Raw genomic sequence first — 24,136 nt, 5'->3', positions numbered from 1 at the left:
ATCAATCAGATCTTAGGAGGTGGAGGGGGGAGGTCCTTTCAGTAAGTTTGAGCTTTGAGAAGAGATTGCCGCTTGAGTTTTGCTGTTATCTTGCTCATCTCTAGGTCAATGCTGCCTGATGTTGTTGATAACTTCCGCCTGCAGAATCCTCATGGAAAAGGACAAGAAACCATTTTCTATTCTTCTTATGTTTTCTTTACCAAGATGTCAGCAGGAATTGGCTTAGGAATTTCTGCTGCCAGCCTGGAGTAAGTAACCCTGCGCTTCCATTTAGTGGACCTGCTCTGAAAGTGTTCTGTCTTTATCCTGTAGAGTTAATTGCCTTTTTGCCCTGAACCTGAAAGTGCCAGCAGCTCCAGTTGGCTGACCACTAAAGACAGGATTGTTATCATCGAGGCCAGACCACTGAGCATTAAGCCACCTGCCCTAGCACATTTCAGTTCAGAAAAAACTGACTCCTCTTTAGATGTTACTTTTTCCAAATTATTCTTGTAAAATTTAGTGGCTTGTATGAATAAAGAACTGAACATGAAAGCTCCACAGATTAAGGTCCCCCATGAGAGAGAAACCTGTTTTGAGCAATCCCTGTTGCACCTGGGTTGGACTATGTATGTGAATTTTTAAGTCTTTACTCAGATTGCAGTAGTGGTGCAGGGTGCAGGTGGCTTGTTTTATATAAAAGGATCACAGATTCCTGCATGGTTTTAGGGAACTGAACACTGAATAGTCAGGAACGGAGCCTTTCTCACAGCTCTGAGCATCACCTAGCAGATGTCAGTTTGGAAGATGCCTTATGTTCTCCTCCCACTACCTGCCTTGTGTGTTCTGACTAGAAGGCCAGGTTGTGGTTGGCCATCTGCCCTGTGTTTGTACATGGCCTAGCAGAAAGGGCCTTTGCCTGCAGCTGCTAGGATTCAGTAGATGTATGGCACACAAATACGCAACGAACACTTAGAAGTAAGCTTGTCTGAAATATTATTTCGCCCTTGGCTCCAAGTCAGAGGTTTTGATAAGCAGAATGCTTTGCTTCAGGGCCTGCAGCTGAAACTGCTGAATAATGGGCAGTGCTTGGCTGAACCTTTTGGGCCTAGGAGTTTTAGGTGCTTAGTGCTAACACCCTCGTTTGTAAAAGGTTGTTTGTTTGTTTATGTGACAAAAGGTTTGACCAGCATTGTTAAGTGTTGAAGAAAGTGTAAGGTCAGAAATCACTTTCCAAATTAATGAAGAAGGCCGTGTAATTGGGCAGGTCTTTTGGATTGGTGTTTGAAAAGAAGGAAACTTCACCAGGCACCTCTAACCTGCTCTGTATCTTTACAGACAGTTATTTAATTTTGCTTTTGATAAGGAGCTTGGTTTATCTGCAGCTCAGAACATCAGATCCCAGGCCCCAGCCATGATTAAACTGTCTGCAATTACGGCTGTCATTTGAAAACCAAAGAGCCAAAATGACAGGACGAAGGCTGAGTGAGGCTTACTGCATAAGCCATTTGTGGCTGTATCTGTAACGAACTGTGACAACATTTGAGAAAGATACTACAACACCTTCCCTTTCTCTCCCTCCTTTCCTGCCCCCCCCAAATCTGCTAGTATTTACTGACTGTTTAGGAATAGTTTAAAACAAGCAAATTACTCTTTACCAATTAGCCCCTTTACTACTCCATTCCAGTTAGCTCCAGTTAGCAATTTCCCAAGGCAGGTATTTGTGGGAGAACATAGAAGGCAGACTAATGACAAATGAGCTGTAGCTTTCATAGCAGCATGTTCAGAGGAAAATAAACTAATTCCACAAATTTGGAATGGGAAATTGAGTATATCAGCAGTTGTGGGACTGCATGGAAGCCCCTGTATTAATGAAGTGTAAGTGTGTACCTAATTCTGAGCACTTGAGTAAATTTGTCTGTGTTGAGCAGAGTGCTTAAGTATGTGTTTAAATTAAAGTTAAGTATTGCTATTGAAATTGGTCAGATTATTTGCATACTTTTAAAGCTGAACCTGAATACTTTGCTGAATACTAATAGGAGTCACGTATCAGACCAACTTCATTACCTGAGATTCCATCCTCCTCTAACTAATTAAATGTTATATAACAATAATGAGAAAATACAGAGGTAATGCTGTTATCTGAAACACCACAGACATAGGATTTGAAAAACAAAAAGCAAAACACGTAGGGGTTGGTAGGAAAAAGAGAGGTATAGAAAAAAAAATAGGTTAAGAGCTCTTAAAGAGAATTGCCAGAAAGGAGTAGTCCAAGAAGGGGACCTTCAGATGTGTTATAGCCTTTAAATTTTGGACATATGCACACCACTGTTATTTCCATTTGTTTAGGTTTACTGGTTACAAGCCAGGGATATGCAGACAGTCCAATAATGTGATCCTCACACTGAAAATCCTCATCGGAGCAGTTCCTGCTGTCCTCATCCTTGTAGGTTTATTTATACTTCTCTTCTACCCAATCACTGAAGAAAGTCGGAAAGAAACAAAGCTTGCGCTGGAAGTGTTAAGGTAGGTTTAAACTGGCAGCAAACAGCAGTAACATCCTCACGGCAGCTCTTAGTCATATTGGAGAAAAATTACTAGCTACCAAAATATACCTCTATATTCCTTACCACAAAACAAAACAAAACAACACTCTATTAGTTGAATTATTAACTGAATGATACCATTATGTCCTCCAGTACCTTATTTTTGTAGTATTGTACCAGCTCTTTAGAGGGCCATTTATCAGATATATCAGCTGCTCTATTGTACTTCTTTGGGGGTGGCACACAGAGCACTGTTGTTGTGCAGTGTTTCCATCCAGAAATGAAGAATTTTCTAGCCAGGTTAAATCACTGGAGAAAATGTGAATAGTTACATTTTCTTGTGTATAGAAGAAGACAGGATTATTGTCAGCATTCTTGTTGTTTATGCCATATAAGAAACATCCAAACAATTTGGGCGAGTAGGCAGAAAAGATCGTGGGACCAAAAGAAAGGACAGCTTTGAGCATTCATTCCCTTTTTTCCCTATCTCTTACCCTTCATCCCCTTTCTTTCCTCTCTAAAGAAAACCTTGCTTAGCTCAAAATCATCCACCTCTGTTAAATAAAGGCCTGGTATACTGAGGACATGCATAAGACATACATAGCACATGCAGTCAATCCTAGAAGACTGTTGGATTAAACATTAAAGTAAGTTGTTACTCTTGGTATGTTTTTATCATACCAACTTACTGGAGTTGGAAACAAATTTCCATGCTAAGGGATCAATTCCAGTGCATGGATTCCTGGGACTACTTCATTGCCCTGCGGTATCTAAGATACCTCCGTGGGGTTGGCAGATATGACACAAGCCTCTCAGGCACCAGCTCCTTTTTGCATGGCAGCTGCAAACCAGAGGGGACAGGCTAAACAATCTCAAATGGCACTGGCCCCTCTGCGTAGGCACCTTATTCCCTATCCATAACAACCACATCTTGATGGTGGTTCTCGGTTGTCTTAGTTGTTTGAGATTGCCAAACTGTGGCCTGTCTAGTGGCCTGTTCACACATTGTTTGTCCTGCTTTTAACAGAAGGAGCCATCAAAGCACAGAGAACCTGGATGACCACAGAGAGGACACCTCGGTCTGAAAGCTCTGAATACGAAGACTTTTTAAACTCAGTCTCATACCCCATGCAGAAACTCCATGAGAGTTTTCTGTGTCATTTCCATGCACATATTGTCAGAAAGGATAAAGAATGATAAAGAATGACAGTCAGTAATGAAATCAAGAGAGGAACATCACCATGTAAAAAATAAATACAGCTCCATGCACTATCCTAAAAGAGACATTACAACCATGCAGGAGTGCAAGCTATTGAAGGTTTGCCTTTTTTTGTTTGTTTTTCAATGATAACATAAAGCTATGATTTTGTTGCAACACGAGGGTCTATGAACTTGTAGGCCAAGGGAAAAAAGCATAAATATGGTATACTACCCAAATATACCTTGTGATATGTTTCAATCTCAGAGACCGGGGTAGGTTTCGAACTTAATTTCTACCTATACATTGCACACTAGCGTGTTTAGAAAGCACTTTGGAATCCTGAAGTATGCTATAAAAATATAGGATATATTTTGTTTTGAAATGAAGCAAATCACAGATGGAGAGATATTTTGAGTATTTTCTTGCAAAGGGTTATTCTGAAAGAGATTTGATGTAATTTAACTTTATAGATTTTATATGAAACAGGACCTTACATTTCCCATTGTCAGAGTTCCTTGCTTCAAATAACTTTATACTGATCTTTGTCAGAGTGTGAGGACTTAATTTCAAACAACATCTTCACTCAAGGTACCCAAAATATGTAGCCTCTTCCAAAATTTAGAGTAGGCCATTCAAATTTCTGTAACTTTGGCCTTTAAGCAATCATGGTACCCACCTGTTTTTCATGTGGGTTTTGTCAGCCTTACAGAACACCATGGCATCGCTGTTAATCTCAGCTTGCACACAGTGTTTTATAATAATGAGGTTACACCTGACTTTGAAATGGTGTTTCTTTTCAGTCAGGGATCTCATTATGGCTTTAGATATATTATCTAAAACCTCATTTCTACTATAGAGTCACGCTGCTGAACACATTTTGTAGATAAAAGATACACCTCAGGCACTTTCCGGGGCAGTTAAATTCAGGCTTAGTCATTCTGGGCTTTTAGTGGAGTCAGTGGAGAGACAGACACCTCCAGAGACTGCTTCCAAGCTCAGGCTAAAATGACTGGACTCTGAAGACAGATATCTAAATTTGGAGGGGAGTGTGATGAATCCAAGAGTCGAAGGCTTCTTCACATGAAGAAATTAGCGCAGTGCAAAACAAGACATGAATTTACAGCCCACTGGCTTAACTGTACAAATAAATATATGGGAGGGTGACTTAATTTTGGGCTAGAAGTGCCTTTGAAGGAGTAGCCCACCACGTCTAGGAGCACCTGTGGGTACTCCTGTGGGTGTCACTGGAGGCAGTGACCATAAGCAATTTGCTCAGGGACCTCTGGGGAAGTGACTCAGTGCTGGGACTGGAAACTGGAAAAGCTTTTACTGAAAGACCCTGTACAATAAAATCAGTGCATCCACAGAGTGTCTCGTTAACACTGAAACCTTTTCAGGCAAGCTGGAAGTCTAAAGCTTAATGAACTGTCCTAGTTCAGAAAAATGCTTGATAATGAGCGAGCCTTTAAGGGTGTATTTTGAGTGTGTGTGGGTAAGAGTTAATGATGTCTGAGACTTGTATTGAATTGACATCTAGGGATGGGTTTTTTAGGTTTCAGTTCTTGAACAAGCCAAGATTTCTATTGCCTGGGGCACATGTGTTTACAACAATAAAAGCCATAAGCCCGTTTACATTTCTGAGTTTAATAGAATTTGAAATAGCAGATACACTTCATTTTGAAGTAGGTAAATGATGTAGTAATATCGCATAGCTCCAAAAACATCATAGAAAACATTCTGGGGGATTTGATTTATTCCATAACATTTGTGTCTGTCTAAACAGTCTTCTTTAAAAACAACCAGAAGTCCTACTAAAGCCTATTTATTTTTAAAATGTTTTTTGTTTTCAGCTGCTATAAATCTGTAGCTCCAAGGCAGTGATTCTGTGTGAGTTTACATAAGCCAAAAACTTAGCCCAGCGATAAAAGGATTGCAGAAACTGCTGGCTGTGGTTGGTTGGAAGAATTTGAATGTGGCCTGAGATATTATTTCTAGATCAGTTGTGCAGTTACCTCTGAACTTTGCAACACCCCCATCCTGACTTCAGTGTCTTGCAAAGGTAAACTTGGTTGATTGATTGTAAACTTTATTCCTCTGCTCCAGTGAGACAATGTGATATTTACCTAACAGAGATGCACTTGGTCTTCACTTTGCATATAGTAGTAGCATCAAAATAAAATGGAAAACCTCCACTGACAAAATGTAGCAAAATATTCTTTATAGTTTGAAAATCTCAATTATTTTATTTGATTATCAGAGTTGTACTTTTGTTAAGAAAATGAATGTATTTTTCTAAGCAAAGAGAATGGAAGAAGTAAGTGCAAGGTAAGATTTTTTTTGGCAATTTTGTTTTTTAGGGCTTATTGGTGCTGTAAAACAAATGAACTTTGAATATCTTCTTGTCATTTTTAAATGATGTGTACAGTGTATGTATGTTCAGAACATGTGACTGGAAGAAGCAGATTCTTACGTTGACAACCATTCAGATTAAATGCTAATCTAATGTAAACCTCCTGCCTTGCACTGATTGTCAGTAACAGGGGCCAAGTTCAGTCCCCAGGGGCTCTCATTCAAGTAATACCCAATACAGTCACAAGAACATGGGAGATTGGATTAAACCAGCTGGGTGCCTAATGGGCAGCGCTTCCCCACCTACACGCAAGCAGTTCCAACAAATGGATTTACACAAATAAGAGGAAGAAAAGGATAACAGAATTACATGTCCCTGGGTAGTCCTCTGTAAAGCAAACCATGCCCATTCCTTGCCCTTTCTTGAAGTAAGGTTGTTGGTTTTTTTTCCCAAATCTTCTGTTTGGCTGTTTGCTGGTATAGTCGGTAGCTGAGCTGGTCACTAGTCAACTCGTCTAGTTTCATACCCCTTGTGGTTTCTGCCTAAAAACAATATCAAAAACTTCCAAGGTTATACCACCTGATCATGCGTTACTGCTGGCAATTGGTCTGCCTGCGAGGTCACAGCTAAGCACGTGGACAAGCCATCGGTGCCCATCGGGCACTGTAGGAGGGTTGCTGTTGGCCACCACCACCAGCCGTGTCTCTCACTAGCCGTGGCCTCCCACCCCGAGGCACTGTCTGCCTCTGAGCTTGCTGACCTGTCACGGCTTAGGTGGATTAGATTACTTGTGCTGAGTCCCCCGCTTTAACAGGTGAATACCACCTAGGACATCTGTCCCTGGGGAGTTCCTGAGGCCTGGTGCCTTGGGTTTCAGGTCACTGGGTTTGCAGGAGGGGCCCTGCAGATCTGAGAACTAATTCCTTAAGTCACTGCTGCACCTTATAAGAATTGCTGCTAGATTGCTGCATCCCCTGGTCTCTGTTCACCTTCTGTATTTCAAGTAAAACACTTGAAGTGGACAGTGTTTTAAAGCCAAACTCTGCTGTTTTTGTTTCTGTGGTTGCTTACCAAATATCATTTGTTCATCTCCTTTTCTACTTGCCTTTCTGGGTTTTAGACAGAAAAAATTGAAACAATCACCTCCTTGAGAGGAGGAATTTCCTGGAGGGAAAATGTAGGTCCTTTAAGACCTGGTATTTGTTGGCGAGGTCTCTGAAGATGAGGAAGGGAAGGCACTGTAGTTCAAAGTCTCATGCAGTAGGGCACAGCCAGTAGTGTATAGTGTTCAATCACATACTTTGTATGAATTTCATATTGTAGTTTAAAAAAACAACCACAAAACAGCCTTGGAGTGTTACAATAGAGGCTTTCCCTTCAGAAAACAGCTAGGCTGAGTGATGGAAAGGTCAGCTGGATTCATACAATTGATAGGTGAGTAAGTGAGCTTTCTGTTTTCATGCAATTTCTTTCTGAGATCATAAGTTTCTCGAGCTGCTCTGAATGCGTGTTTTTTTTTTTTACCTTAACTCTCTGCAAGACCATTGTTCAGATACTAGCGAGAGTGCTGAGTAGTATGGTTACAAAAATGAGTGTATGTTATAGGCTTAAGGTATGAAATTAGATAGCTTTCACATCATTAAGCACCAAATCTGCTGCATAAAACACATGCTAACTCACTGTGAGGCTTCATTCAAAAGACAAAGAAGCAGCACACGCCTCAGTCCCTGAGATGGAGGAGGAGAACTTATTCTGCTTTGCAACTGAGAATTTGCAGTCTCTGAAAACACAAATTGGCAAAACCGAGAACTGAACAGACAGCAGAGGGAGGGCAAATGGTCCCAGAACCACAGCACTCTGCAGAAAAGGTGGGTGTCCAGTGTAATTTCAGAGGTGTTTATAGAGCAGCATCTCTAACCCTAACTGGAGAGCAGCAGTGCTGTTGGATGGCAGGGAAACATGAGTGTCTTCTCTAAAAGTGCAGAATCAGAAGTAAGGTGTATTTCTTGATCCGTTTCTTGTCCCAAGTGATGCTAGAGAAGACTATGAATTTCAGCTACTCTCTTCAGCTTTCTGTCCTCAGTATTGCTGTACTCTGGTGTGGATGGTGAGGAAGGACTGCAACCGTTCCAGGGGAGGTGCAGGTTGGAAATGAGGAGACATTTCTTCTCAGAAAGAGCAGGCAGGCATTGGGACGGGTTGCCCAGGGGGGTGGTGGAGTCACCGTCCCTGGGGGTGTTCAAGGAAAGGTTGGACCTGGTGCTTAGGGACATGGTTTAGTGGGTGACATTGGTGGTAGGGGGATGGTTGGAGCAGATGATCTTGGAGGTCTTTTCCAACCTTAATGATTCTGTGATTGCTCAGTCCCTGTGGAACTGACAGCCACTTGTTCAGCTTCACCTGATGCAGGTACCTCGGAGCCCCAGCATCCATCCTGTGCCTGTTTGCCTTTGCTGGTGCCTGGGGAATCATTTACATTCACCAAGGGATGAACAGGATTTCCTTGATAGCTTAGCAGTCTCCATCATCTCTCTTTCACCTAGAGGATATTTTACCCACCTGTGGTCAACTCAGGCCACCAGCTTGGCATCATGGTGATGGAACCAGGTTTACAATGGCTGACAAGTGTCCATCTTTTTGTTTGATCTGCCCAAATCAGCTGCAATCCAGGAGGAAGTATGTCCCTTACGTTTCCAAAGTGAACTCACCCTTTAGCCTTCAAAGTCATGGAGAAGAATCTGCACATCGTGACCTCTGTTGTCTTCAGCGATTCCACCTCTGCTGGCCATGTCATCGGTGTGTGATGAACACAAAATGACAGCCACCTCCAGGCTCCTGGAAGAGTCTCTGCTGTGCTGAGCTGGCCATGAAGAATCACAAAATCACAAATTGTAGGGGTTGGAAGGGACCTCAAGACATCATCGGGTCCAACCCCCCTGCCAAAGCAGGTTCCCTAGAGCAGGCTGCCCAGGTAGGCGTCCAGATGGGTCTTGAATATCTCCAGAGAAGGAGACTCCACAACCTCCCTGGGCAGCCTGTTCCAGTGCTCTGTCACCCTCACCGCGAAGAAGAAAGAATGAGAAATGAAGAAGAGAGAATGGGGAGCTCCAGAATTCCTGAGGTGACTTGCTGGGGTGGAAGAAGAGCCGTAAGACAAGCAAGCTCCCTAGAAACACCAGAAATCCTCTCCTGAGGGCTATTGGGTTGACATCAGTGACTGGGTCAAAGATGTGGATTTAGACACCTGAATGCAGAGAAAAGGAAACTCAAGAGAATCAGTTAATGCTTTCTGGTTACCAGATACTCACACGCTCAACTTCTCCCTCTCTAGCCCACTGCCTGATCCTATAAATGCAGATCAACAGAGAAGGCAGCGACTTGACACGAGATGATCAGGAGCTGCAGCAAGCAAGGTGGAATTTCAGTGCAGGAGGCAGGTGACTCCCTGCAGGTGGGCTGTCAGCAGAAGCAGTGCTGTGAAAGCCGGGGAAGACGTACCTTAATTATCCTGGCTGTGCAGCTGAAAGAGCAAGGAGCTTGGTAGTGGGGCTGACAGTTAGAAAAGAGGCTGGGTGCTGGCGTTCTCGGTGTTAGCATAGAAGGGAACGCGCTGAGAGTAGCGGGCGCTGATTGCAGGCTTGGCATCTGCAGATGTAAGAAGTCAGTCTGGCAGGGTCTGATAGATCTGCTCTGAAAGGTGAGCAGAGGGTGTAAGGATGTAAGCATAACTAATTCCCATGAGGAACACAAAGGGAACCGTAGATCAATCTTTCCTTTCCTCCGCCTTTCAGACCCCGCTGCCTTCCCTCTGGTTACCAGCACCCAGGGTTATTCTCGTTGTCTACAGGGTGGCCCTGAACAAAGGCAACTGTACGATAAATCCAGCACCAAGAAGTTGTAGGGCAGTGAACCCAGAAATTAATTGAAATTGGACACAATTTTGGAGTAGTCAGTGACACCTGGTGAGCACTGGTGTGCCTGTGGTCCACAGTCAGGTGGTTGCTTGTGGTCCCCAGAGAGCCAGGTGTCTCTGGAGGAGCAATGAAGATTCTTGCGTTGTGCACAGAGCACTCCTGGAAGATGATGCTTCCCACCACCAGCTGGGGCTGGGGTTCCACTATGCAAAAAACCAGGAACTGCTAGGGGCAAAGTAAGCGCAGCACCTTCCAGTGGTAGCAGAAATGGGATGGATAAAAAAAAAAAAGAGAATGACACAATGCAACCATTCTGTTGAGGTGGAAGGGCCCTCTGGGTCCATCTGGTCCAGCCCCTGCTCCAGCAGGGACACCCAGAGCAGGGTGCCCAGGACCACGTCCAGGCGGCTTTTGAAGATTCCCAAGGAGGAGACCCCACAGCCTCTCGGGGCAGCCTGTGGCAGGGCTCCAGCACCCGCCCAGCGCAGAGGTGCTGCCTGGTGCTCAGGGGAGCCTCCTGTGCTCCAGGTTGTGCCCGTTGCCTCCTGTCCTGGCACTGGGCAGCACAGAAAAGAGCCTGGCTCTGTGTTCCTTGCAGCTCCCTGCAGGTATTGATAGACACAGAAAATATATATCTATATTTAAATCCCTCCTGATTAACAAGATCCTCCTGGTGCCGTGTTAGTATCTGTAGGTCAAAAGAACAGGCAGGGCAGTGGGGACACTGCGTGCGCTCCTGAGTCGCTGGTGTGTCGGTGCACAGGTTCCTGACCAAACTCTTCCACCACTGATGTGAAAAGAAGCCAAAAGCTGCTTTTGCGTGTTAGCAGAACGTGCGGAAAACAAGAATAAGTCAGCTTATGATCGAAACCTAAAGGTATGTAATACAGAGTAGGAACATGGTCATCTCGGGGAAACTGAAGGGGGAATCAGTTTACTTAGTTCTGAGACAAAATGTAATTTTTTTTATCTTGTTTAAGTATTCATCCAGGCTAACCTAAGAAAGATGCTTTTGAGGTTTCTTGTGGCTGTGAGAAGCCCTAACATCTCCAAATATCTGCCTATAATTACTGTGTGAGTTCCCGCCAGCTTTGTAACTGCTGCACAAACATCCAGCAAAGCTAAAACTGAACACTTTCAGCAATTCTGGGTGAAGTTTTGTGAATCTGTCAAGGTGGTATCCCAGCTCCGAGTGCAATTCAGCTCGGTCTGGAGGATTTTCTCAAAGCACCTTGGAGTTCTCCACCTCTTTCGTTAAGACCAAAGGCAAATGCTAGCGAATGTTTTAGCAGATGGTGTATCTTTAATACGATGTTTTGTGAGCAGCTGATTTTTGACGGTGGCTAAATTTCCAAATAGGCAATAAGAGATTATAGTAGTCCTGAGGCAGCAGTTCCAGTTCCATAATCTTGTCACTCGATTCCTTCTCACAGTCAAGTGCCACCGTGAAAGCCTGATAAACTGCTTGATGTTACCATGCGTTAATTTTATGGGTAGCGATCTTGGATTACTGTATTTTTCTGGTGCTGCAATCCACGCCACATCAACTTGTGCTGTTTTCTGAATTTCACCCTTGCATTCTCTTTCTCTCTCACTATAAAGGCAATAGAACAATATTTTTTTTCTGTCATCCTTTAAATTGGAGGCTCTCAGGGTGGTGGGTTATTGGAATTCCCTTCTGCCAGTGCAGTACATACTCTCTCTGAAAAATTAAAATAGATGTACTGAAGGCAATGTTGTTAAGGTTATTGTTTTAAAGGTAATGGGGAAATTTTTCAATATGCAGACCAAGAAATACTTACCAGAATACAAATGTTAGCTAGCAAAAGCTTACAGCTATCCATATGCAGCTGACGTCCTTTTGCCTATAAAGATGTGCTGGGTCTGGCTGGGATGGAGTTTTTCTGGCAGCCCCTGTGCTGCTGTGCTTTGGATCCGTGACAAGCACAGTGCTTGTGAAGCACAGAGGATTTCGAGGATTTCTCTTGTTCCTCCTCTGCCCAGCGAGGAGGCTGGGGGTGTGCACGGGGTGGGGAGGGGACACAGCAAGGACAGCAGGCTTCAGGTGCCAAGGGACATTCCTGACTGTAAGATGTCACGCTCAGCAATAAATGCTGGGGGGAAAAAGGAGGAAGGCAGGGGGAACGTCTGGGGTTATGGTGTGTGTTTTCCCAAGTACTACGTGATGAAGCTTTCCCTGAAGCTGCTGGAGATCCGCCTGCTGATGGGAAGCAGTGAATGAACTCCTTGTTCTGCTTTGCTTGCACACAGAGGTGTTTTGGTTTGGGGTTGTAACCTTTTGAACTGTTTTTGTCTCAGCTTGTAAGTTTCTCCACAGATCTGCCCTTCTGATTTTCTCCTTAGCTGCCAGCTTGGGTCAGCCAAGGGGTTTGGGGGTTGGACCCAATGATCTCTTGAGGTCCCTTCCAACCCCTACAATTCTGTGATTCAGCCAACCACCACCACTTCCACACGTGACAGCTGCTTCCCCAAATTCAGAGAAGCAAGCAGAGACATTAGCAGTGGGCACAGGAGGAGCAAAGTCTCACTTCTACACCATACCCACATTCTACACAACCCTACTTTGACCCAATTCCATACACCTAAACTGCTGCTCACAGCCTTAGCTAACAGCAGTGCAAAACCAGATGCACTCCAACAGACAGCATCTACAAGCTTCTGAGTAAGAACAGTACAGTATTTCAGGATTTGGCAGAAGTGAGGAAAAATGCAGTGTTTTCAACGATGTCTTTATTATGCAACTTTTCTATCATCTAAAACCACCAAGATACTAAAGACCGAGATGCTAACTTTAGCTCTGGAGCTTGTTAGCCCTTGTACTTTCAAGCACTGATACAAATACCTGGTATATGCAAGAGGCATATTTAAAAAACGTCTCGGTATAAAAAAAAAACAAGCTAATGTTTCCAAGGACCAAATAAATAATTTACAACGATATCAACAAAAGTGCCAGAAATCCAACCGAGGTTTGAGACAGACCATTACTTAGAATTTGCAGTCCATACAGTGTCTCCTACCCTACGACTGCATTACAAACCCACCATCCAACGTTACATTTTACTGCTGGCTTGTTCCGAAGGACTGCTGCTGCCTAAAGCCTTGGAGGAACAGTCTCTGAGGACTTCCAAAGAACTCGTGATATCCAGGCTTTCAGAAGAAGCGGGTCTACAGCCTTCTGTAGAACTGATGATGTCCAGCGTTTTGGAAGAACGGGCACTGTAGCCTTTTGCGCTGGCATCCCTTACGACTACCTCCTGCATGGACGTAAACATCAACGGCACAAAGCCCTCGCTGTCCGCTGTGAGAACAATCCAGGACGAACCTGCGAAGGCAGACACACACTTGTTTGCAAACTCCTCTGTAGGTAGGCACGTTGAAGGTATAAAACACATTTCTTCTAAAATGAAATGCCCCTGTACGTTTACAGCAGTTTTTCTAGCAAGAAAAGGCATGGGGAGATACAAAACTAAAGGATAGTTAACAACCGTGCAAAAGCGAGCCCCCTGACCAGTTTTCCCACTAGCAGATGTGACCATAATAAATGCACACTTTAAATAAGGAAGAGGAATTGAATTATGAGCAGAACTCATAAGCACCCAGACTTATTTTTAATTAGGTATTCATAGACTACTTTACAGTGCTTAAGCTGTGCAGATACTGTACGAAGCAGATTGAACTAAATGACTAATATAATTTAAAAAATTTAGAAACAGCTTCTGTTATGTCATTTCGATATAATTAATTCCAATAAACATGAGGAAGAAATATTGTACTGGACTGTACAAGCCTCGCGTCTCTGGTCCATTTGCTATTTGACTTCACATCGTCATTAGCATGATTTTTGCAATTTGAAATACTGTGCTGACTCAGAAGCATCAACTTTTACCAAATGATACAAAGCAGAGTATTTTCCTACCTGTATCTGTTAAGCCGATGAAGTAATAACATAAAGCTTGGGGTGGGGGGGTGTGAGGGAGTTCAGGGCAACATTTCCAGCTGTTTATGCAGTTACATTATGTAACTTCATGTCACAAGTAAGAAGATTGTAGCTTAAAAGCACATGACCCTTTAATCTTTTGGCTTAATATCTCATTTGGAACAAATTTTAAAATCAATACAATTCAGGAATTTGGAACTACCATTCCTGTTGTGCCCATTCACCTAGTAATACTTGTAAAAATAATCAAGAAACCTACTGTAACACTGTTTCCTTTTGAGGTTTGATAAGGCCAGTTGTCTGCATGATTACTTATTCACAGGTAACCAATTCTGCTAAGTTTACATATAAAGCTATCAATGAGAAGTCTAAATAACGCAGGTAATGGGGACGCCCTCCTCAGTACTATCCAGAAAGTGAAGTTCTTCAAGTCCTATAGCTCAAAATAAAATTCCAGTGTGACAGCAGACACAGTGGGTGAGCAGCTGGAACACAGTACTGAGAATATACATAGGAATATGAGATCATATCCCCAAGGCATGTCTCCTGCCCTTGCCAGAAGTGAGACTCTTAGAACTGACACACACACAGGCACACAGGATGTGCATGGGAAGAATGGATGGCAGCAGAGGAGCACACAGCAAGAAGGAAGGCAGTTTCCTTCACGGCAAGAACTGGAGTAAACCACACTGCTAAAATTTAGAGCACTACTTTTGTGTTTATAAAGAACTATCAGATTTATTAAAGGACACCTGACAATGGAACTACAAATTAAAATACAGAAAACTGTATACTAAAACCACCAACTCTAACCTTCTTGTTACTCAGATTTCTCCATTCAGAAGAGCTGAAAATACATATAAAATACTAAGTGACGGTAATTTTCCTGTATAACTAGCTGCTTGAAAAGGGGGGGTACAAAAGGACCAGTACATTAAAGTTTACTCATTTTTTATAACATAAAGATTCTTCTTAGCCAATGCCTAGACTGGAAAGAATCTTTACATTATAACGAAGAGCTTTTATTAACAACCTTTCAATATTTGTTTCTCTTTTTTTTTCCAGATCAGATGCGCACTGCTACTGCTCAGTGAGAATGCTGCGTGTGTTTGAAGTGTTTATTTGATTGGATAATTACAACGTACCGTGCTGCATTTCTACAAGAGAGAGGTTGAATATCTGCTGGACTATACTGAGACGAAGTTTACCCTCACAAAGAATAACGGATCGCCTCTCATCTGAATCATTCCTGGAAAGCTGCTTCTGTAAAGTCAAGAAAGAATCATTAGATACAGTGATGTACATTTAAGCAGAGATATCAAAATGACATTCATCAAAACAAAATCACAGCTATGCCTTCAACTACATCGCTTACAGAAAGTCAAATGCTACTTTCACTCAGACCAATTTGCAGGATTCACACTTCCAAGGCTCAGCTCTCAAAAAGAGATGATCTGTGAATGACAGCAGCAAATAACTGTGTGCTAAATCAGTGTGTCAGCACAGGAGAGGAACGCTGCCCCTGAAGAAAACAACAGGCTACATCTGACCCTCATCCTACCACCCGCGAGGGACGCTTCTCTGGGGGGTTTGTAAAGCAGCAAGTTTTACATCTTTCCCCTCTGTGATCCACTCCTCACTGGTGAGAAATCCTGTCCATAAACTTCTGGGACGAGAAATGGACAAACACATCAGAAGTGCCTGCCTGCCTCACCTCTGATCATCACGGCTCCAAGCCATAAAACTCACCAAGTGTCTGCAAAGACTATTCCCCATGGGGCAAACAAAGCATTTTTGAAGTCTGCAGAAGGTCGGTTGTTACCAAATCTACAAACTCTGTCTTTGCGTAGGATAAAATTCACCCAGCCACGTCGCTTCCCGGAGAAGCCTTGGTCCCACCTCTGGGGCACAACAAAAACAAGGTGAATTCTGACTCCTCTTCCATGCTCTTCCATGCAGACAGACCCATCCACCCACAAAAAAGATGTACGTTAAGAGTGGAGCCTGGAAATGCACGCGTGCTCCTCCATCCCTGCACTGATAAATGTGCCACTGCCCTCTCTCAGACACTGCTTATTTAGGGTACTTCGGGGTTCCTCAACATTTTGTAAAATACACCTAATAAATTGGGCAGTAGAGAAATGATCAGGGCTCAGCACATAAGGCGAGGATCCCTGTTTGCTTGCTAAAGATTTCTGAATCAAATATACACTGATTAAAGTTAAAACACACCATTCTCTGCCAGGCCTTCCAACTTCAATCACAGAAATCGAATTATTTTCTTATCCCAAGTCATCACCAATCAAAATCTGGAGGCAAAACTGGAGCCTTTAATTCATGAAACATCCTCATGCAAGTGTAACTCCTCTAGCTCTTGCAGCATCAAGACAAGCTAAAATGTAACTCAATTTCAAACTATATTTTAAAAAGAGATCTGAATACAAAATCATAATCAAAATTTGTGTGACCTCGAGTATAAAAAGGTCTCTAAGTAAGCATCTCAGGAAAATGAGACAGCAGCCTTGCTGAGGAAAACTTTCACTTCGATATCTAAGGCCACTGTTTGGAGTAATGCCCCACATATAATTAGGATTTAAGAGAGCTAGGAAAAAAAAACCCACAGAGTTATTATAATTATTAAATGTTTAGAATGGAAAACAGCAAATGGAGTGAGGAAATATGATCTAGGACCTACGAGTATGGTGCTACAGAAGTTGAGAACAATTATTTTTAGCAATAAAGACACAAAATTAGTGGTTATTGAAAGGAAATGGCAGTTTAAATTACTACGAATATCAACTAAGAATTATTAAAACCACCTCTGGAAGAGAACTAACAGATTTGGGCCACAATTTGATAATCAGATAACTTACACCTTCTAGCATGAGATTTAGAAATACCTTATTTCAGCCAAGAAAAGTGTCTTTCAATGGAAATTTGATTTTAAAGCCACTTTAAGCTATGCTAATTGAATTATCTTTCTGTCGTTAATGGTCTCTCTCCTTCTCAGATGGTGCTCTCAATACTAATTAGCAAGACTTCTGCTCTAGAGACAAAGCAATTTTTTTTGTTTCGGTCCCCATTGTTATAGTTCTTCTTGGAAAAGGGCAGGAGACTCACGGCAATTCCCACAGACAGTTATTTTGCACTGCCTGAATTCCTGCACAAAAAGCTTCAGAAATTGCCGAGGAAAACATCCTAGACCCTGATACAAGATTTTAATTCTGGAACTGAACTGTGATGCACGGGTTCTTTGGATTCTCACCAGCTTCTGCAGCGCAGGACAAGGTATAGCTGCCTAGGTCGGAGCCAGTGAGCTTAGCCCAAACATGAGGTGGAGACAGGCAGTGGTGACTAATCCCCCAAATTAAACACTTCTAAATAAAAGAACTTTAAAACCGAGATGCAATTGCAGGAAGAGTGGGGAAGAAGGACATCAAAAAGAAACCAGACCTATCTAAAAGGGAAAGCCCTAAGATAAGACTCCTATCGGACTCATCTGTGCCGAATTTGTGCGTACTAAACATGTGCAGGATGGTGCTCTCCCCGTGTACAATCTGACCACAGCTTTCAACCGGTACTTTACAAAGACTGTTACATCCGTAAACGGGTTTGGTCATGAAGGCTCCCAATATTAAAATTACCTGGTAGGTGATGTTAATAAAAGAGGGCTCCTGAGAAGATGGGTACACGGGAAGATTTCTCTTCCCTGATTTTAGCAGCTCAGTTAATTCACAGACATGATGCTGCAATTCGGTAAAGTTACCAGAGAGTTTTTCTATGTTTTTTGAAAAGTAACTTGCTTCCTTTTCACTTAACAAGTTATTCTTGTAAGAATTTGGTATTTTGGAAGCTCCATCTGTCTGCCTTTTAGGAGATGTTGGCTTGTTAGAAAACGACAGCGATGTGGCAGACAACGCCACTGACCGATTTACTGGTTCAGCATCGAGAGCCTCAACAGCTGGAGGGAAACTCAAAGACACCTTTTTTTCTTTGAGGTCGCTCATGTTCAACAACGAGCTTTGCTCGTAAGCAGGACTCTTAATTTCTTCAATGAGCTTTCTCCTGCTGGTAGGGGACTGAGGGGCAGCACGGTCTGGTATCAAGAGCCCACGACTAAGAGGGTGAACATCTGCAGGGAGATCACGAGGTGCGTTTGAAAGATTAAAACAGGAATTCCCATTAACCGATGCAGATGAAGGACCCACTTCAAATATCAGTTCCTTAATCATCAACCGGATCATGTATTTGTCTGATCTTGAAGACGGAAGAAACGCGGGGTCAGTGAATTTCTGTCTTCCAACCAGTATCAGTAACAGCTTATTGGTCAAGAAGCACAAACCCTTCGGTTTTTCATTTTTTTCTAGCTGAATTTGCTGAATGTTGGGTAAATTGGACGAAGTCAGCGAATAGACTAAAATAACGTTACAGGTATTGGAGGCGACCGATACGGTTTGAGTTTTGGGGTCAAAAGCCATTATGTCAGGAACCAGAATGCCCGGGATGCTAACTTTCTTGGTAGAAGTCACCTTTCTCTCAAAAGTCACCAGAATGAGATGTGAAGAGTCCTGCCCGCTTCCCGTTAGGTAGTCCTTGGGCCTCAGGTGAAGCAGGGGACTGGAATCGGCACCCTGCTTGCTGGAAAGCAGGTGAGTTAGATCCACGGGAGATGGAAGAGCAGACACGGGCTTCTCAGAGTCCAGCGACTTTTTGCCCCCGTCCATGGAAAACTCTTCCTCGCCACACAAGCTGGACTGCGAGGCAAAGGATTCGGTCTCGATGCTCGCTGGAACTTCAAAGGCAACACCTGCGTTTAAGCCGCAGATCTTGTCCAGAGGGAGCTCAGTAGCAACAGCAACCTGGAAATTCAGAGTGGCTTCTACAGCGCAGATGTAGCCTCCCACATCGAAGATGGGGCAGAAAGAACAAGCGTGGAGCGTTTTCTGAGCCTCATCCCAAATATACGAATGAAGGGCACTGCCCACCCCGACGACTAAGCGATTGCCTTCCTTAGTCCAACAGGCGCAGTGGATGAGCCCGCTGCCCTTGATATCGGCTTTCACTCTACAGCTGTTGAGATGAACGGAGTGCAGGACCGAGGCGTCGCGCGTAGTGAGCACGGCCAAGATCTCCTTCTTCGGATGCCACACGCAGCCTTGGGGGAGCACTGGAAACGGCTCGCTGATGTCGCATATCTGAGAAACCAGGAGCTTATTCCTCTCTGCGGCATTCAGACAGAGCTGCCACACGGTGATGTGCTTTTTATGCTGAACAGCGAGCAGGGCTGGGGCATCAGCGGGGCTCGGGCCCCAGTAGAGTCCGTGAACGTGTTCGAACTGACCAACAACGCTCGAGTCACCAAATTTTGGCTCTCCGTTGTGGAGGTGTAAAGAAGTTAGGATGACCTGTTTCCCATCTGTCCAGGCGATACCGTGCACGGGGTGAATCGCTTGGTGTAAGGCATTAAGGCCCGTTCTCAGAAGCTTCGCCTTTCCTAGCTCCATGATTTTTTGATGTGAGACATCTACACAAATCAGAATGAAAAAAAAAAAATTATTGTGGAGGACAGAGGAAAACACCTGTAGGATTATTCAGCTTATGGCCCTGCCAACGCTGGACTCCTCCTTTCAGTGAAGTCAACACACACATAAAGCTTGTCCACAACCCGACTTTTGTTGTTGTTCGTAATGCTTCCCCAGTGAAATGCAATTTTAAAAGAGGTTTTGCTGTTTATACAGGCTTAGTCTGCTGTATTTTCATCATAAAACCAGTCCTTTCATTCTAGTCGACAGGTTTCTGCTTCTCAGGATATTTTTGAATGACTTAGTGTTAAGAATTTTCAAAACATCGCCTCTCACCCTCAGCTTCGTGGCCCATTTGTGATCAGATAAAGTAATCTCTTACAAGTATGACAGAGCATTAATGTATTATCTATAAATCTGATCCTGTATTAAGTGGGTTAGAATGAGGCATTTGCTTGGTTATTCCAGAAAGCTCTCTAAAAGAGCAAATGCAATTTTGAAACAAGTTAGAATCAAAGCAGATTCTTCTGAGGAAATGTATTGAGAAAGTATTTAAAAGAACTTAGAACACAGGTAGGGGACAGAACCATCTACCTGAGGCATGTGCGAGTGAGTACTGTGAGAGGATATCAGTGACCTCACAGCTTCAACATCCCCTAGTGCAGTTAGGGCAGTCTTCCCCTTCCCTCCCAATCCTTTTCCCAAATATTTTGGGGCCTTTTTGTCAGAGTCCCCAAAGCATCTCGTAACTTTTTACTGTTTGTGGAGTACAAGGGATGCAAGCAGCAAGCAACAGGCAGCTCTGTCTGTAGACTGGCACTTATATTTACCTGAATATTCATAAAAAACGTACACGTTTTTACCTATCTACAGTAATTCTGGGGGCAGTTTTATTGTTTGGTTATTGCTGCAGAATTATGTCCTTTCATAGTGTCCAGCAAAATAGAAATTACTGTTTTATATGTAGGAACTAAAAACGCAGAAAACCTTTGTTCCAGTACTCTTGAAAAATGGGTTACATGATTTGCCTGATGCCTCAGCAGAAGGCTTCTCAGTTCCCTACACTGTGTAACAGCTTCAAGAGGGAGAATGGGAAACTGACAGCAATCGTCATTCTCTGCAGTCTGTAACCAAGTGTCTGGGACATCCACAAGGCACCAAAACTTCAAAGGGGTTCACAATTTTACCCACATTTCTAGTTTTTGAGCTGCGAGCAATCCCTATTCTGTGCACACAAGCCAACTCAAAGGAATTGATGGTCTCCTCGTTTAAGATTCTCTACAGGATTTCGCTCAGCTACAAAGTCATGGCACAGAATGAGCTGCAGCTTTAGTAGGAAAGATGAAAAACATGAAAGTGTTTGAGAAAGTCAACAGTCAAATTGGAAGGGTTATCACGACATGAAGGAGCTGGCTCTACTTCAGATTTTAATTAACCATTTGTTGCTGATCCCATCTTGGAAGAAAAGGATTGGAAGAGCAGACTTAAGAGACTAAAATTAGACAGTTATGATGATCAGGATGACTCCTTACCAAGTTAATAACGAGCGCAAAAAATAGTAAAGAGGGGCGGGAAGGAAGTGTGTTTGGGGGGGGAGAAGCATGAATACCTCTCCAGGAAATCAAGAATGGTTTAAATTGGAAGGGACCTTAAAGATCACCTAATTCCAGCACCCTGCCATGGGCAGGGACACCTCCCACCAGCCCAGGCTGCCCAAATCGCATCCAGCCTGGCCTTGGGCACTGCCAGGGATGGGGCACCCACAGCTTCTCTGAGCATAACTGCCTGGATAGGTGCATAGCAAAAAAGGGTCTGGCTTACAGCAGATCACAAAGTGAGTAACTTGGTAATTTCACTAAGAAAGTTTCAAAATAAGACCATATAATTTGGAAGTGTTTTTAGGAGAGAAGCTACACACCAGGGAGAGAATTACTTTACTACCACTGGAGCTCTGTGCCTAGCTCTGAGTTTCACAGTCCAGTGATGGTGGAAATACTTCACAGAGTTCGCGGACCACAGAAATAAAAGAACTGAGTTAATTTAGTTTGGAGAAGAACGTGAGTGTAAACTTGCAAACACAAACCGGGTGGTAGAAGAGACAGCCCTGATCCATTGTTCTCCAGATCTACTGTGCAAGATAATAAGCAGCTTAGTTTCAACAAAGGAGATTTAGGTCAGCTATTAAGGAAAAATTGTAACTAAAAATGACAGCTCAGCACTCAAGCGGGTTACCTTGCAGAGGGGAAGGAGGTGCTCCATGAATTTGATACTCTTTTGCTATTGCACTGATGCGATTTGATTGTAAAAGTCTGTCAGGGACAACTTTAAGCATGTTGCCTTGTGGTAAAAGCACACTTGAGGTACTTCCCAGTTGCCTTCTCCATTACCTACCTGGCTCTTCTAAGCTCCAAAACAACTGATCTCAATCTTTTTTTAAGCAACGGCCACTTGTGGAAAAATTAAAGCGGGATTTGATTGTTTTTAAGGAATCTGAGCGCCACATCCCTGCTGGGCAACCCTCACACACAGAAGGGCGATGCCAACTTGCCTCATAAGACAGGCTGGGATCCTACAGCTCCGGGGCCACCTGGGCGGTTCCTTCTGGCGGAGGAGCCGCTCCACATCGCCCGAGGACACCTGGAAAAGGAAAACCGGGCCCGGAGGCCGTGGCACCCGCACCGCCCGGCACCCCGGGGTGCTGAGGCGTGCCGCAGCCCCCTGACATGGCGGAGGCCGGGCTGGGCTGCTCGGCGCGGCACAGCTCCCGCTCCCTGCCCCTCTGAGGACCCGAGGAGCCTGCGGGGAGCCGCGCGGGGCCAAACGGCTCAGCGCCGGGGAGAAGGCGGCAAAGGGAGCGCCCAAACCCGCCCGTCCGCGCCGCTTCCCCAAAACCAACCGCCCGCCCCGCCGCTCGCTGCGCGGGCCCGCCCGCCCCGATATCCCCCGCCTTCCTCAGCGGCCCGCCCGCCGCGCTCCTCCCCGCCGCGGCCGGCGACCGACCTCACCCTCCCGGCGGCTCGTCACGGCCCCGGCGGCAGCGAGCGGCGGCCGCCTTCTGGTCCCGGGCCCCGTTCCGCCTCTCCGCCCCGGCCCGGCCCGCCCGGGCCCTGTGACGCGGCGGGCGGCGCCTACAGGGGCTGGGCGCTAGGACTACAACTCCCAGGAGGCAGCGGGGCTCGGCAGTGACGTCACGCGGCTCTCCGCCAATCCCGAGGGTGGCGGGAATGGCTTCATCCCGCCCCGCCGCTGTCGCCCGTCCCTGAGGGGACCGCGGGCGAGGGGTCGGGGTTTGCGCCCTGCCCCGTGTATGGGGACCTCTTTTTTTCTCCATAAAGACGGAAAATCAGTTAATTAGATACATACCCGCTTTATTCTGTGTTATCCTCGGGAGGTCACGTTTAAGCCCGGGGAATAAAGCACATAAATATGATATAGAAGTGCTCCAAAACAACTTTGGTCTGGATTTACTGCATTGGGCATAACACACTGTGAAGTCCCCGAGGCCTTTTTAAAGTTAATTGTGTGCTCTTGCAAGGTGTATGCCTAGCACTTGTCAGTGCTTAGTATTGCAGAGCAGTCTGGTCACTGCACAGGTTTTGAAACCCATGACAGGATGTTGAAGTACTGGAAAAGGTGCATTAAAGAGCTGTCAAATTGGTTCAAGGTGTGAACAAAATACTCGAAATGAGCGTGAGGTCAAACATACAAGAAAGCTCAAATGAAAAAAAAAAAAAAAGGAAAGAAAGAAAAAGACTAGTGCATGAGGAGGCTCAGGGGAGACCTTATTGCTCTCTGCAACTACCTGAAAGGAAGGTGTGGGGAGCTGGGGGTCAGCCTCTTCTCACAGGTAACTAGTGATAGGACTAGAGGGAATGGCCTCAAGTTGTGCCAGGGGAGGTTCAGGTTGGAAATGAGGAGACATTTCTTCTCAGAAAGAGCAGGCAGGCATTGGGACGGGTTGCCCAGGGAGGTGGTGGAGTCATGGTCCCTGGGGGTGTTCAAGGGAAGGTTGGACCTAGCGCGTTGGACCAGATGATCTTGGAGGTCTTTTCCAACCCTAATGACTCTATGATTCTACTTGGCTATATATATATATATATATTATTTTTTTTCTTTTTTTTGAGTTAGTGCAGAAAGGTTTAACAAAAGAGCCCATGGATCAATTCAAGCAGGACACAGCTGTCAGTGTGATTGACCTCTGGGACAAACTACTAACAGATAGGGTCAGTTTTCCACTTTCATCTTCAAGTCAAAATGTGGTGGCTTTCTGGGACATATTTTTTAGCTAAATGCAAATTCCTCCGTAGTCACAGACAAATTTTGGAGTTCAATGTATGAATATGAAATTCAATGGTCTATTTTGCACTAAAGGTGAGGGCATCTTTGGATCTATGACAGACTATTGGTTACAAGGTAAAATTCCAGGTATTGTCTGTCAAAACAAACAAATAAACAAACAGAAAACACTAATTCGACTGTTTTCTACCTGACAGGGTACCTGTAAGATGCTGGATTATAGGATAGAGGGCTCAAGAAGACTGCAGTGCATAAGAACTCTTCTCTTATCTGATTATAGTGGGAAAGGGTCATGGAAGAGAAATTCATGCCACTCATATAGAAATTTCACTTCCAGCTTCCTTCAGAAAATTGTCCAGCAAAGGAGAAG

General features: G+C 44.3%; 2 protein-coding genes across 3 annotated transcripts in view; one reads left to right on the top strand and one right to left on the bottom strand.

The window, feature by feature from the left end:
• MFSD2B (MFSD2 lysolipid transporter B, sphingolipid) overlaps positions 1-3,610 on the top strand; it is a 38,515-nt gene extending 34,905 nt beyond the window's left edge. Inside the window, exons 12-14 of the mRNA XM_035560168.2 lie at positions 105-248; positions 2,329-2,505; positions 3,553-3,610. Of these exons, the coding sequence (XP_035416061.2) occupies positions 105-248; positions 2,329-2,505; positions 3,553-3,610 (379 nt within the window). The remainder of the gene's footprint in view (positions 1-104; positions 249-2,328; positions 2,506-3,552) is intronic.
• Positions 3,611-12,730: 9,120 nt separating this feature from the next.
• On the bottom strand, positions 12,731-22,579 carry LOC118254716 (WD repeat and coiled-coil-containing protein). 2 transcript variants are annotated; one of them, XM_035560230.2, is made up of 5 exons: positions 22,471-22,579; positions 22,019-22,107; positions 17,593-19,472; positions 15,094-15,211; positions 12,731-13,333 (listed from the first exon to the last, which is right to left on the bottom strand). In XM_035560230.2, the coding sequence occupies exons 3-5, from the start codon at positions 19,450-19,452 to the stop codon at positions 13,062-13,064; spliced, it is 2,250 nt and encodes a 749-aa protein (XP_035416123.1). In that variant the 5' UTR covers positions 19,453-19,472; positions 22,019-22,107; positions 22,471-22,579; the 3' UTR covers positions 12,731-13,061. The 2 variants fall into 2 exon arrangements, with proteins under 2 accessions (XP_035416123.1, XP_035416124.1); XM_035560231.2 differs by having other exon boundaries at positions 22,476-22,579.
• Positions 22,580-24,136: the final 1,557 nt, after the last annotated feature.

This window comes from Cygnus atratus, chromosome 3 (assembly GCF_013377495.2).
Source record: "Cygnus atratus isolate AKBS03 ecotype Queensland, Australia chromosome 3, CAtr_DNAZoo_HiC_assembly, whole genome shotgun sequence".
Taxonomy (NCBI): Eukaryota; Metazoa; Chordata; class Aves; order Anseriformes; family Anatidae; genus Cygnus; species Cygnus atratus.
Note: the sequence above shows the minus strand (reverse complement) of the source record. Positions and strands in the feature narration are given on the sequence as shown.

Coding starts and splice junctions, on each gene's coding strand:
- LOC118254716 (XM_035560230.2), bottom strand. CDS start 19,452: ATGGAGCTAGGAAAGGCGAAGCTTCTGAGAACGGGCCTTAATGCCTTA. Junction 15,212..17,592: donor TTATTAACATCACCTACCAG/GTAATTTTAATA, acceptor TTGACTTTACAG/AAGCAGCTTTCCAGGAATGA. Junction 13,334..15,093: donor TCTTGTAGAAATGCAGCACG/GTACGTTGTAAT, acceptor CTGCCTTCGCAG/GTTCGTCCTGGATTGTTCTC.